Raw genomic sequence first — 15,207 nt, 5'->3', positions numbered from 1 at the left:
CTGAGCCACCCAGGCGCCCCCTAGTCATCCATTCTTATAGCTGCACCCTCTCATCGTGTCCCTTCTCTTGCCCAAAATCTGCTGATAAAAGTTACCGCTCTATCAAACGGGAAGCCTTTCATTACTGGCTTTGCATTTCCCCCTCTTTTTTGTTTCACATGAGATTAAAGGAAAGAAAAGAATAAAATGGGTTTTTCCCTCATTTTTGCAAATGAATGGTTACTTTTCAGAAGATAAGAAGGAACACTAAAATACCTTACATTATTTAAAATTTAACATTATTAGGGTGCCTGGATGGCTCAGTAGGTTAAAGCCTCTGCCTTTGGCTCACGTCATGAGCCCAGGGTCCTGGGATAGAGCCCTACATCAGGCTCTCTGTTCGGCAGGGAGCCTGCTTCCCCTTCTCTCTCTGCTTGCCTCTCGGCCTACTTGTGATCTCTCTCTCTCTCTGTGTCAAATAAATAAATAAAATATTAAAAAAAATTTAACATTATTAGTGATAATCATTAATTCCATAATTGCTCCTGCCTTTTTCCTTTTTTTTTTTTTTTTTTTAGGTAAGTCTCTAAGGCAAAGGCATTACCATAAGGGAATTACTTAGTTTAACATAAAAAAAAAAATTGGAAGAAAAATGTAAAGTTCTTCATTTTAGTTTAACAGTTAGTTATACGCTTAGGGTTTGAGTATTATTTGCCCCTTCCGAGGGGACAAATTTGACTTCTGATCATGCCTTAGATTGCTGATTTCTAGTGCAGATATAACCTGCAGCATCCGTGGAACTTAGAGACAGAGTGAATCATAACATCTTATCTTAAAATGTCAGTCTTTTAACTCTTAGCAATGCTAAGCAGTCAGGTATCTCCTCTATTGGATAAAGGTGTTATTTTCAGAGAAAGAAATATCTGCAGTAGTGCAACATTTACTCACAAGATCATGGGCAAATTTTCAGAAAAAAGAAATTTAACTTAATATGAAAAATATCAGGGCCAAGTAGAAATAGCACTTGTTAATATATGAGTCTGAAGGCAAGTATAACTATTAAGTTATTGACTCCATCAGTGATTTGAAAGAATTTTGAGCTTTCCAAAAATTTCTGAATTACAAACTACTGTACCCAGCTTTTTACTGATTGGAAATAGATCACTGCCTATTTTCTTAGACATCAATAGTAACTCCTGCTTGTAGAATGTGCTGGAGTTTGGAAAGCTGAACTTCAATTTCTTTAACATCTGCCAGAAATTCAGTAATCCTGTGTAATAAAAATTAGAAAACACAACATATGACCATCATATTAATAGCTGTATTACAGGAAATTGTAGTATAAAATTAGGAAATGATGTATAATATTAATACCTCTCTATCTAAAAATAGAGTATATTTCTGTGCATAGTCTAATTAGTGGTCTTCATTGTAATACTTGTGGTTTCCTATATTTGCTGTATTGTGTCTGGGTCTCCACATAAAATCTTCCTTCCTTGTAAGAGTGCTCCTCTTTATGCAGCTCCTTCATCTGGCTAATTGACTAAGTCTTTAAGACTAAGATTAAAAATAATTTCTGGGGTGCCTGGGTGGCTCAGTGGGTTAAACTCTGCCTTCGGCTCAGGTCATGATCTCAGGGTCCTGGGATTGAGCTCCGCATCAGGCTCTCTGCTCAGCGAGGAGCCTGCTTCTCCCTCTCTCTCTGCCTGCCTCTCTGCCTACTTGTGATCTCTATCAAATAAATAAATAAAATAAAATAAATAATAATTTCCTCTTGGAAATTCCTAAATTCATCTACTTTGTCTTTTTGATCACATGTATGCAATGGCTACAAAAACTTCTAGCACATGAGAATGCTCAATACTTGTTAAATAAATGAATTAAATAAGTTCTCAATCCTTATTAAATAAATGAAAGTCTAGGTGCCCTTTCCTCAATTTTTTTTCCTCATAGCACCTTGAGTTCACCTATGTCAAGTAACACTTGCTCTATATTCAAATAACTTTTATATCTGTCTTCTTAAAGTATACTTTTTATGGGAGGGATGAGTTCTTGTTCACCTCTTTGTCCCCACACCTAGTGTAGTATGTGGTGTTGGTAGGTGTTTAATAGATACTTTGGAATAAATAATGGGTGACATTTACAAGTCCCTGGAGTTTAGATATGCCTTGGCCATTCCTATCAAGCTCCTTTTCTCCTACATGTTCTTCTTAAGAAGATGCTGTCTGTGTTAGGATTATTGTTTACTTTCATTCATAAAAGCAGGAAGAAAGAGCATTCTGGTGAAATTAGGGTTCTCGTGAAAATTTCTTTGGAGAAATTCATACCAAAGTCCTCAGACATAAAACGTTTGTGAATAAATATATTCTATGTAAAAGTGGAAGTCTATATGTATTTTACCTAAGGATTTGTAAGAGGTGAGTAGAAAATACTGATTTAAGTAAGAGAAGCATGGGATAGTGAAAAATGGTATTGGATTCAGGAGAATGTGAGCCTAGTCTAGCTAGTATATACTAGCCTAGCCTAGTATATTCTGTTTCACTGAAAATATTTTCTTAAATGGAAAATAAAAAGGGGAGCTTCAAGAGCCTCACCTCTAACAGCCACAATCCCATGCCAAATGGTAAACCGTAATCACATCAGTTTTTCTTTATTTTCTCTCTCTGAGTTTTTGCATTTGGATAATTTTGATTTACTTCTGGATGATTATCAAAAATTATGTTGTTGAATGACTTGATATTTAAAGTGCCAGTTCTTTAAAATTTACAATAGGATGACCTTAGTTGACAACTGTGTGCTTTGAAAGGGATTTTATTTCATTAGCGCCCCCAGCAGGGGAAGGAGGGAAGGTCAGCATCAGCATTTCAACAGTCCCATGTTGGAAATGGGGAACCCCAGACAGTCATACTGAATGGAGCCGCTTGATGGGAGCCATTTATTCCCACCCTAAGAATTAGAGATCCTGACATCTTGTTCTTTGTTTTGTTCACTTGGCCCTGTGCCAGATTTGTAATCCTCTCTGCAAAGTGTTTGCTTCCTCAGTATTTTCCTCTCAGAGTCTTTTTACTTCGAGGTCCTCATTCATCAGTGCCACCCAGGTCTGTGATTTCTGAATGGAAGTTACAGCCTAACTCCAGTCTGTGTGGCCTTTGAAACAAATGGTGTTGTGTGGGTTTATCCTTTTCTGTGGTGCAGATACTGAAAAGTACCTGGCACTGTGGGAAGAAACAAGCCTGTCAAGAAGGCCTATAGTGTACACAGTGCCTTGATTATATCCGACCATCAGGAAAACCCTCAGTCATCCCCAGGTCATACCATAAGACTGTAAGTGTCCAGACAAATTGGGAAAACCCTTGCACTCTAGCTCTAAGGAAACAAATAGCCCTCTTTAGTGAGTAACCAGGGGCTGCTCTCTAAGCCCTCACTGTGACCCCTCAGAGGTACAGATGTCAACCAGTCAGGCCTCCTACACTGACCCCTCCAGAAAGCAGATCCATACCAGCCAGTCGTTTGCCACCTTGTCTTCTTACCCCTAGCAATTCAGGCTAAGTGGGGGGCGGGGAGGGGGGGTAAGGGGGAGAAAGGGAGCAGGCGTTGCTATTAGTACACAAAAGACAGGTTTTCTGTCGTAGGGAAGAGCCAAACTGGAAGAGTCCACAGCGTTCTTTCTAGACTAATTGTCCAAATAAAGGGAGATAGTATAGCAAGTTCAGCTAGAAAAAGCAGTTTATCTGAAGAAAATTTCCAGCGTTCTTCATATGCTTTCAGTTAAATTCCTCACAGTTTGGCGGTTTTATACGGATTTGATTTTTCCCAATAGTTTATATTTTAGCGTAACTGCCCTATCTCTACAAGTGTCTTATCCATTGAAAAGTCCACAAGCTTGGAAGCATTTGGAAATATTTAAACTATAGCGTATGAATTTATTTTATTTTATTTAAAGATTTTGCTTATTTATTTGACAAAGAGAAACACAGCTAGAGAGGGAACACAGCAGGGGGAGCAGCAGAGGGAGAAACAGGCTTCCTGCTGGGCAGGGAGCCGAATGTGGGGCTGGATCCCAGGACCCAGGGATCATGACCTGAGCTGAAAGCAGATGCTTAACGACTGAGCCACCCAGGCACCCCTAGCATATGAATATTTCACCAGTGGAAACCATGATTTGGAAAAAATAATATATATATCTGTGATTTCTAAGCATTTAGGGAAATCAGCATTTTATTTTTAGCTTAATTTTTGGTTTGAAATGAGCATTCTTTTTATTTATTTATTTTTTTGAACCCTCTCAAAATGCTTTGGAGTATACATCACAGTTTTTAGAAAATAAAGTACACTTAATTTTTTTTTTTTTTGATGTGTTAAACTTTTCATTTCAGTGAGATAGAGAAGTGTCAGAGTTGAATCAGGTCCCAGCAGAGCTTTGCCTATACCAAGCCCCTTGAAGTTACGCTCTTTCCTAAGCCCCTGTGGCTTTAGGGTCTTTATATATCAGGTTGGCTTGAGGATGTCTTGCCCTCAAGTTGTAGTGAAAAACCAGTCAAGTGAGATAATATATGGAGAGTCTTTGAAATATAAAAAAAGAATGTACTTGAAAAATTAGAAACAAATGTAAGCTCCATTCACACTTACTTAGTTATCTTATAAACATACAAGTTCTCCTAGAATTTATCTTTTTATCATATCTCAGAATTTATTTCCAAATGTCTCTGGCCACATAGTATAAAAATATAACTTATTCAAACTAATGAGTTGTTTGACCATTTTGACTACCAATGTTTTGATGAATTTGGGATATATGTTTAATTTTATGTTGAATTTCTATGATTTAAATATCAGTAATTACTAGTGCCCAGTGAAGGTCTAGTAAAAAGCACAAATAATGGAGAATTTGCTAATAATGTACAAGCGAGGTGAGAAAGGCTGCATATAAACATTGGGAAAAGGACAGGTTAATGATCTATACTCTCCCCATAAAAATATTTTTAAGTCCATGTGTTAGATCTTCATACAGATTTATAGAATATGGAATGAGTGACTTTTTTTTTAATCTAACTTTAAGAACATATTTATAAACTAGTAACAGAAAATTTTATCCATTTCTTTTAGTATTCTATCCTAAGATTTAGTTAGCTATTCCTAGTGGTTATTCGTTTATGTGACTTAAAATCCACTTAAGAGAAATATTGTTGCCTTGAAAAAATTATTTCCTTCAGAGGAGAAAGTTGCCAAACTGACTATCCCATAAATATCAACTGAGATGGTGGGAAAACAGTAAGGATTTGGTGTTGTTCCCAGGTTTCACTACTCTCCACGATTCATCTTCCATCGTTCTCTTTCTCCTTCCTCTGACTTTTTCAACTTCTCTTCCACTTTGCCTCTAGGGAGAAGTCTCCAGTGGAGTACAGTCACTGAAAAACTACGTGGAAGAAGTGAGTTTTAAGGTAGCCTTGTAACATAGTCTGAAATAAGTCTGTCATATAGGACAAATATTCACTTGGGATCTCTCCATCTGCTGTAGGGTTTCCAGTCTATAGCAATTCACTGGTCATGCCCACAAAGCCAGGATAATAAATAACATGTTATCAAAATGTTTTTTTCCCTCATTGATGGAGGGATGCCTTATAACAAGTCAGTCATCCTGAAAATGAAGGCAAAACTGCCCAAACCTAGGGCTATCATATATTTTCACTCACAAACATTTGTTGATATCCTAATAAATGAGAAACATGTGTACATAATAATAAGATATTATCATTGCTCTTATGGAAAGAACAATCTGTACCAAAATGGCTTTCATTCATGTGATAAATGCTCATCAAGGACATTACTTGTGCAGGCCATTAAGCAAAGTGCTCTCTTGACAAATAAAATATATGGTAGATTTTTGTTGGGAAACCATTTAGACGTCTGGATTTATTTTGGAGATATCCAGAGGTGCTCTGTGTCAAAGGATGTGTCTTTGGAGTGTCTGCAAACGGTAGTTGGGAACTTATAGATAAAACTGTGGATAGAATCCGTAAAACTCGATCTGAAGCCAAACTACAGTGGTCACTAAATTAGGCATCTAAATCTGTTGTAGGTGAAGGGAACTGAGAAATAGTTTGGTGATGATGTTGTGGAAGTACCAAATATTTGGTTTGAATATTGCTCCTCAGAAATAAAGAATCCAGTCCTCTAAATATTTTAGTCTTGTGTGCATGCATCCATTCCAAACCCAGTTTGAGTGGCCTACTGAATGTGCCACTGAAAATTTATTCAGAACAGTGTACCCACGCTTAAAATCACACTTGCTTCCAAATACCACTTGGAAAGGAAAATCAGAGTGCCTACCACCCCTTTAAGTCTCTAACATCTTCCATTTGCATGTTTGGAGGTGGTTCAAGTTTTGTCAAAGGCACATGGAGAAGAGATAATGAAAGGAAATAACCAGGTTGATTGTCTGGGTTCAGGTTAGGAAAATCAAAATATATGGTGTGAAAAAATTGGAGGGTTAGAGCACCAACTTTCAATTTTAGTTTAATCAGTTTGATGCAGAGATTGAGTAGAACATATTAAAGCAATTAATGTTGACAAAGGGAGGCAGACACTGTTTTCAATGTACACCTGCAGAATTTCTCTTTAGGATTCTGTGGTCGCTGAAGCTCCTGGCTCAGCATTCCTCTGCAGGCAGCCTGATGCAGGGCTTGATCTCAGGACCTGGGATCATGACCTGAGCAGAAAGCAGATCTTTAACTGACTGAATCTCCCAGGTGCCCTGGAACTTTATATATAAATCTTATTTTAATTTTGTAGTTCTTATCCTGGAAGAAGATCCTTATTTTCTCTGTTATTATGAATGTGCAATCTAAAATACATATTTTACAGAATTGTGAATGCTTGATGTGAGAACAGGGTTGAGAATTTGTGCCTTTTTATTGGAGTTTCTGGCAGGACATTGCTGCTCAATGTGATTCTCTGATAAGGAACATGGACAATATCTGGGGGATTGGAAGAAACACAAAATCACACCAGATCCATAAAATCTAAATTTGAATTCTAACAAGATCCCTGTGTGATTCAAAGTACCCTGAAGTTTGAGAAACACTGCCTTAATGTGTTCTTTCAATGTTATCTCTGGACAGTGACTACATACATCATGGAAAACCCCCAATTTTTATAATATAGGTAAAGAGGAAAATTCTATTAATACATTTCTGAGTTTTATTTGTTCATTTACTCTAAACAAAATTTTTGATTGCTTAGGGGTATAAAATCTCTCTAACTTATGAGAATCATCACCGACTTTCAGTTTAAGATTACAAGTATGTGCGAACTGCCCATAAACATTTTGGGGGGGGTTCAGTATCACAGAGGGTTTTTACCTATTATTGGTCGATGTTTAGATTTTTAACCTTTTTTTAAACCAGCAAATGATCATTCTTTACAATAAAACTATAAATATGACCTTAATTAGTGAACTATTAGCTCATTACTAGTTGGCTTCTTTCTGTAGATATTAATGCATTTGGTCTTTAGGAAATATATACTCAAATTCCTCTCCATTGAGACCATGTTGAGAATGTGAGCCATAAAATGATAGTTGCTTTTTTTCCCCCACTTGTGCTCTTATTTCACTTTTGCTCTCTTTCTGCATGTTAGTCGAACCAGCAAACAATAAGGAAAAATATTTATAAATGTTAGAAGCATTGAAGTTAAAACAGTGCTAACATACATTTGCTTTTATGTAGTATACACTAAAACTCAAACAAACCATAGTGTTTACATTTTTAATATATTTAACATTTCTTGTTAAAGTTTAGGCAACTCTGCAGATCAAAGTCTGTTTTTTTTTATTTAGTCTTATAATTAGACAGAATTATAACCACATGACATTAGACAATATTGTTTAGACCTAAATTGAGACTAGAGACAATAGAATAGACAATAGAATCTCCTCTACGAAAGGTAAGATGGAATTTCCATTCTATATTTTCTGGGGTTTAATGTATTATTTTTCCAGAATAGAATTTGTATTATTTTAAAGATTTTATATATTTATATGAGAGAGAGAGAGAGAGTGAGAGAGAGCATGAGCAGGGTAAGGGGCAGAGGGAGAAGCAGACTCTCTGCTGATCAGGGAGCCTGATGTGGGGGACCCCAGGATCATGACCTGAGCAGAAGGCAGATTCTTAACCAACTGAGTCACCCAGGTGCCCCTAGAATTGGATTTGTATTTTTACCAAATAAAAAATGAGATATTTTCTAATAGTCTACTTTTCCTAATCTTCAAAATCATTCTTACAGTTTAATTTTTTGAAGCAACCATGTGTTTTTCACTTGAAAGACCCTTGATAACTCAGGTAGGCATAATAATTTCATATTGCATAAATTTCAGTTTTGAAATAAAACTAACATTTATTTTTTTAAAAACACATATAATTTAAAGGAACTTATCAAAATCAAGTACCTCCAAACCTTGATTGTCACACCTTTTATAGAGAAGGTAATCCATTTAAAATACCACATTTTCCAGGTGAATAATTGGAAAGCAGCATACCATACTGGCTAAAAATCCCCTCATCATGGGAAATTTATTAATTTAAATATGTATTTATCAGAAAAATATCATTGACTTCAATGGTTGAGAAGCTATAAAGAATTGAAGACTCAAGTTAATGATTTTTTGAAACTTTCTAAAGAGCAATTTAGAAGCAGTTCCCCACAACTTCAGGAAGTTAGCTGGTGAAGGCCAGAGGCAGCATACACGGGAGTGTGAACTAACTCAAGGTGTCAAGAGGCAGCTTCGCAGTCTCTAAGTGTGTCAGACAAGAAGAAAAGCATGCTAAGCAGGCAGGCCTTTTCCAAATCTGTTGAAGCCGGTTTTGCCAGCTGTACCATCTGAACTGGAAAAGGGACGGATTCTAGGCAACAAAATATCTTCAAATCACTTCTCATGCCAGGCTTGGCCCATCTTGTTTCTCCTGTGTTGTACTATTTGCGTGCTCACTACTGTCATGAAATCCCTCCCAACCCTACTTTCTATAAAAAATAAGACATAATTAAATTTTTATCATAAACAGAGATTTACTTTTCAAAAATCAATGTTACTATTTAATGATATGGTTTTATTCCCTTAAGAAACAAGGAAACAAGGAATTTTGTCAAGAAAATCCTGTTTTGTCTTTGACATTCCTCAAGAACTAATAAGGTTGTTAAAGGATAAAAATATTTTAAAAAGGTATAATCATGGCTCTTATACAGATATAAAATGAACATGTATCAAAGATTTATTGAACTCACTAATTAGTAAGGGAACCAGTAAAGTATTACAACCAGTTCAAGGGAGAATTTAAACCCTCTCTTAAATAAGGAATGCTGAAATGAAGTTATGAAGAGAGGCAAAAACCAGAAAAACTGACCCATATCCATAGGGTAATAATCAATTACATTCAAATGGATACAATGTAGGACTAGAATCATTTGCACTATCAGTGTCTATGAATTATGTAGTTATTGAACAGTTCAAAGTCAATGCAAGACGCAGAGCCTCCACAGAATCAGGTAACAGGGAGGATGTGCTGGAAAAAGATACTGTTTTTCATTGTGTATACCCATAATCTTTCATCCATTTCAAAGTTTTACAATTTTATCCCACAATTTCCTTGAGAGAAGTCACCAAATGAAATGAATTAGGACATAAAATGGAGCATGATCCCCGTGCACAGTAGAGTATAGCAAATTTGTCAGATAAATTTATTTTAGCACCTTGCATTTATTTTGTAGTATTTTTCACAATCTACCATTTATTTCTAACTTCATTATTGCTTTTTCTCTTGTCTTTTCCCAAATTCTATTAGTTCAAACTTACAGCTTCCTAAACTTATTATTCCCCTTTTCTTATGTTTTAATTGCCCTTTTACAATTCCCCAAAGAAATGGGCAGTAGAAGTAAAATTTCCTAAAAAATTATGGATTTCAGTCTGAAAATATAAGGAATTTCATTAGCAAATACAAAAAGAAAGGCATTTTCAAACTTTACAGCCATACCTTGGAGATATTGTGACTTTAGTTCCAGAACACTACAATAAAGCGAATATTGCAATAAAGTGGGCCAATGAATATTTTGGTTTCACAGTGCATATAAAAATTATGTGTATACTATATTGTAGTCTATTAAATGTGCAATAGCATTGTGTCTAAAAATGTATATATTTTAATTTAAAAACAACTTATTGCTAAAAAATACTAACCATCATCTGAGCTTTCAGCAACTCATAGTCACTGATCATGGGTCTCCATAACAAATACAGTAATCTGAAAAAGTTTGAAATACACAGAGACATGAAGTGAGCAAGGGCTATTGGGAAAATGGCGCCGATAGACTTGCTAAAGGCAGGGCTGCCATGAAACTTCAATTTGTAAAACAAAACAACACAAAACAAAACAACACAAATACAGTGTCTGAAGCGTGATAAAATTAAGTATGCCTGTATTGAGTAAGTAAGTTATTATATATGGAGAAATTCATTTTAATGAAAGTATAGGCTTATTCTTTGTCAGTAGAAGCAGTCTATTAAATATATCTGAAGAGGAGGGTAATTTTGTTTTGCTTTACGTTGGACATGCTTCAGGGATTTTTATTTTATAGGGATCCTATGGTTATAGAAGTAAAATGAAAGTGATTAATCTTTTTTGAAAGATAGAAGATTTTGTGCATGATTTTCGTATTGAACCAAAGGGAGAGAAGTATCTGTTGATCAAAATTGAAGTAGCCAATGGTGAAAGTTTAAGCAGGGGAACTTTTTTTTCTCTAAACACACTGAACTTCCATGACCACACATGACATAAATCACTGATTGGTTGCGTTTAGAGAATCCAAAAATAGGCTGTCCATGTGGAATAACAATACTGCTGAAGTTTATAAAGCACTTATTCTGTTGGCAGATAAAATGATATGTTGATACAGGGCTAGCAACTGTGTTCCATGTGATGCATGTCACTATTTCTCACCACTCCTCGTCCTTGGATGTTTACATACTTACGGTGAAAGTGTTTTAGAAAAAGGATGAATGGCATTTCTTCTAAAAGCAACCCAAGAGCTTACTCTTGGGGCTTTGAAACAGTTTGTACTAGGCTCAGATTTAGTTTAATATTCCTGTAGAAAAATTTTTGAATAAGTTGGCAAAGATGAACATGTCAGCTCTTGTTTTTAAAAAATGTTCAAGATTTCAGCTTCTTGACCCCATCAAAAAGTTTTACAAGCTCAAGTTTGAACATACATTTTATTGCCTGTAGGCATTGATGAAGCAAACAGGTGCATTATATTACTAATTGTATTTAAGGGAAAAACGAAGTAAAGCATTTAGATGATCTATTAAGAGTAATAGTTGTACTATCTCTACAATTCCAACAACTCAGCGATTTTTAAAGTTCTTTCCAAACTACATGTTTTACTGAGCTCATGTTCCATTTTGTACTTTACATAATTTGCAATAAACAAAAGAATAACTGGATGCTTATTACCTGTTCGGGAGTAAAGCCATTAAAACTGGAAACCAGTCAGTAGGATTGCTTAGTATTCTGAACCATTGTGGGGAAAAAGTAACACAAATGACTTATTAGCTTTATATTTTCTTATGTAAACAGGTTTTAGTATTTGGGCCCAAAAGGTAAACAACCAAAATACTTTTTAAATTAAAAACATTTTTCATGGTTACTTTAAAATTTTATGTTTTAAATGAGTAAGATTTAGTTATTTTGATTTTAACTTACAAAACCAAAAAGGCTATTATTTTTCATAGTTCTTTTTTAAATACCAGAGATTATGTCTTCCATTTTTTTTTTTTTTTGCATTTATGCTGTTTCTTTAGTCATGGCCCTGCAAGACCAAATCCAATAATTGATCAATTTGAGAAAAAAATAAGTTAAATTCTAAAAATAAACACTGATTTATATGTAAAGTGTATATTCCAGGATTAACTATCTTTATTTTTTCTTTGCTAACTTTCCTTACAATAGCCCTTCTAGTGTCTCACACATTCTACTGGCTGTCTAAAGAATCTAGACCTAGAAATTTGCAACTTGTGAAATACTAGAGATCATCCTACCCAGTACCTTTACGCACTCCATTCCATCACAAGAGAAGTGACATGCCTTAAATTAACCACAGTAAAAACCAAAACAAACAAACAAACAAACAAACAGGAAACTGTGACTCTCAACCCCTGACGCAAGGACTTTTCACTGCAAAGCCTATCTCTCATATGACAGAAATAAAAGTTTTTTGTTTTGTTTTTTTTCTTTTCTAGTGTTATTGAGAAATAATACATCACTGTGTAAGTTTAAGATGGTTTGATTTACATATATTATGAAATGATTATCACAAGAGGTTTTGTTAACATCCATCATCTCATATAGATACAATTAAAAAAAATGTTCTCCTTGTGATGAAAACTCTTAGGAACTATTCTTTGGAATTTAAGTTTTAATCTGATTAACAGATGATTTTCGAGTTGCTGGTGCTAAAAAAAATGTGCTTTTATTTTAAAATTGCAAATCACTTAAAAATACTATTTTGATTATTTTAACTTTTTAAATCTTTTTATTTTAGAACAGTTTTAGGTTTATAGAATTGTTGACAAGGTAGTACAGAGAGTTCCTATAGACCTCTCATCCAGTTTTAATTGTCCTTAATACCTTAGTATGATATATTTGTCACAATTACTAAACCAGTATTGATACATTATTAGTAACTAAATCCATGTTGTATTCAAGCTTCCTCAGGTTTTTTTCTAATGTATTTTTTCTATCCCAAGACCCCATCCAAGTCATCATATTACATTTCATAGTTATATCTTTAGGCTTTTCTTGGTTGTGACAATTTCTCAGACTTCCCTTATGTTTGATAATGGTAAGAGTTTTGAAGTGTATTGGGTGTCTATTTTGTTGATTGTTCTTCAGGTGAGATTATATGGTATTTTTCTTGTAGTTAGACTGGGATGATGTATTTTGAGGAGGAAAACCATAGAGGTCAGATTCCATTTTCATCATATCCTACCAAGGGCATACATGACCAACATGAATCATTGATATAGATGTTGACCTTAATCACTTGACTTTTGGTGGGGTTTGTCAGGTTTCTCCATGGTAAAGTTACTCTTTTTTTGCCCTCCCTTTCCATATTGCACTCTGGTAGAAAGTCATTCTACACAGTGTGTACTTAAGGGTTGGGAAATTATTCTCCACCTCCTTTGGTGCAGAGTATCTATACAAATTATTTGAAATCCTTTTGTATGGCATATTTATCTGTTCTTACCCATTAATTTATTTAGTCAGTAATTTATTTTTATCAGAATGGACTCACAGGTATTTATTTTATATTGCATAGTAACCTAGTGCTACCTCATTTATTTTATTGTATAAATTGTGCTAACTTTGGCCATTGGTAGATTTTTCAGTTGGTTCCTTTAATCCTTTGATATATCCCTCATTATGTTTATGTGAGAGAGAGTTTGCATGTGTGCATGCATGTGTGTATGTATGTGTGTGCATGCGTATGTGAACACTTTCTTGCTTTCTGGCACTACAAGATGCTTCAGGTTTATCTTGTATCTTTCCTGCCTCAGTCCTAGAATGAGTCATTTCTTCAAGAGCTCTTGTTCTTTCATTGGAGAATGGTATTAGGAACCAAGATCTGGGTGATAGTTTTGTTCATTGTTATGAGGATGTCATTGTTTTAAGCCCTCTCAGCTGCCAGAGCAGATAGATGTATGTGTATATAGTAACCTATGTATAATAAATATCCATAAATATTTCTGTATGTAGCCTTCTGTATATTTAGTAAGCTAAATATGAGTTCATACTAATGTCTCCAATTCTAATACATTACACATGAATCACTCTAGCTTTGCTCTCTATTAACTCCCACTTAAACAGTGAAATATTTGGCTTCCAGCATCTGTCATCCATTTATTTCATTGTTCCATTCCAGTATGTAAGTATAGTAGTTTCAGAATTGTTAACATGTATGTACATAGGGAACAATTTATCAATTCATATACAGTATTTGTGCACAGTTCTTTTTGGTTTTGCTTTTACAGATGCCACTCATTTTCAAAGTTACTTAGGTTAGAACCTTATACCCCCACCACCTTCAATCACATTTCATACATCTGTAATGTATCTAGATCACTTTTTAGTATTTTGCCTTCCATATTGTGATCCCCCAACCTTCTAATTGACTTTTTTCATTTGCATACACGAAGTTTTACATTGTTGTGTGAAGTTCTATAGATTTTGACAAATGCTAGTGTTTTGTATTTACCATTATATAAAATTTTTTCACTTCCTTAAAATATCCCCTCTGGTTCACCTATTCAATCTCTTATTCCCCTCCCAAACAACTAAAAAGTTGTAACTTTTTGAAACTCTATATTGGAACTAAACATCTCCAGAGGTAACTGTCACAATCAAGGGATAGCAAATAGGATGTTTTTCTCATACAAGAATCGTTTCAAGCAAAGTGGACATTCAATACTTGGTAATATCATCTTTCTTAGAAAATCAGGAGTTGTGGGCACTTATTTTTATCTTGTTAGTATTTGTCTGAACAAAATGAACAAAATACCTCAAGTTGGAGAAAAAGATTATTGAAAGAGGGGGAAGATGATAGATTTGAGACGTCAAAGGAATAAATTGACAGGTCATACTGGTTTTATTTTAAAATTTTAAAATTATATTTGAAAAGATTTCCTTACATCACAGCTCAATAAATTTGAAATTTAGAGGTGATGAAAGTTACGCATGCCCTTAGGAACTTTCCACATTATTTTTGAAGCAAGAGAATATGAAAGGGCAATTACTGTGCAGTAACTATTACGTTGGCATAATAGCCACATAAAGGAGTAGAGCAGTAATTCTGTCTTCCACAAGGAAGGCTTTCAGTAGAGATGACATCTAAACCTTGGGAGAAGTGTGTTCATGTCTGAGACAGATAAATAAGTGTAGGCAGGAATTATAGCATGTGAAAACATCTTGGCATGTCAGACAGAATGACCAACTTGAGAACTGCCAGTTAAGTGTAGCTGGAGTGGAAGTGTTAGTTGAGGAGGGATGGAGATGGAAGTGGTGGTATATTGGGGTAGACAAGTATGGATCATAAGGAACTTTGAGTTTAGATTTTATCCTGAGAATTATGAAGCCCCTGGAAGATCATGAAGTGGTAATAAGTATGTTATATGGCATCTAAAAA

The 15,207-nt window shown here is 34.9% G+C and overlaps 1 protein-coding gene across 1 annotated transcript in view; it reads left to right on the top strand.

Moving 5' to 3' along the window:
• The window catches only part of CUNH8orf34 (chromosome unknown C8orf34 homolog), a 377,142-nt gene that overhangs the window by 341,697 nt on the left and 20,238 nt on the right, over window positions 1-15,207 (top strand). Inside the window, 1 exon segment of the mRNA XM_032848426.1 lies at window positions 5,361-5,408. Within this exon segment, the coding sequence (XP_032704317.1) occupies window positions 5,361-5,408 (48 nt within the window).

The sequence above is a fragment of the Lontra canadensis genome, unplaced genomic scaffold (assembly GCF_010015895.1).
Source record: "Lontra canadensis isolate GAN:19392208 unplaced genomic scaffold, GSC_riverotter_1.0 scaffold203, whole genome shotgun sequence".
Lineage (NCBI taxonomy): Eukaryota > Metazoa > Chordata > Mammalia > Carnivora > Mustelidae > Lontra > Lontra canadensis.
Note: the sequence above shows the minus strand (reverse complement) of the source record. Positions and strands in the feature narration are given on the sequence as shown.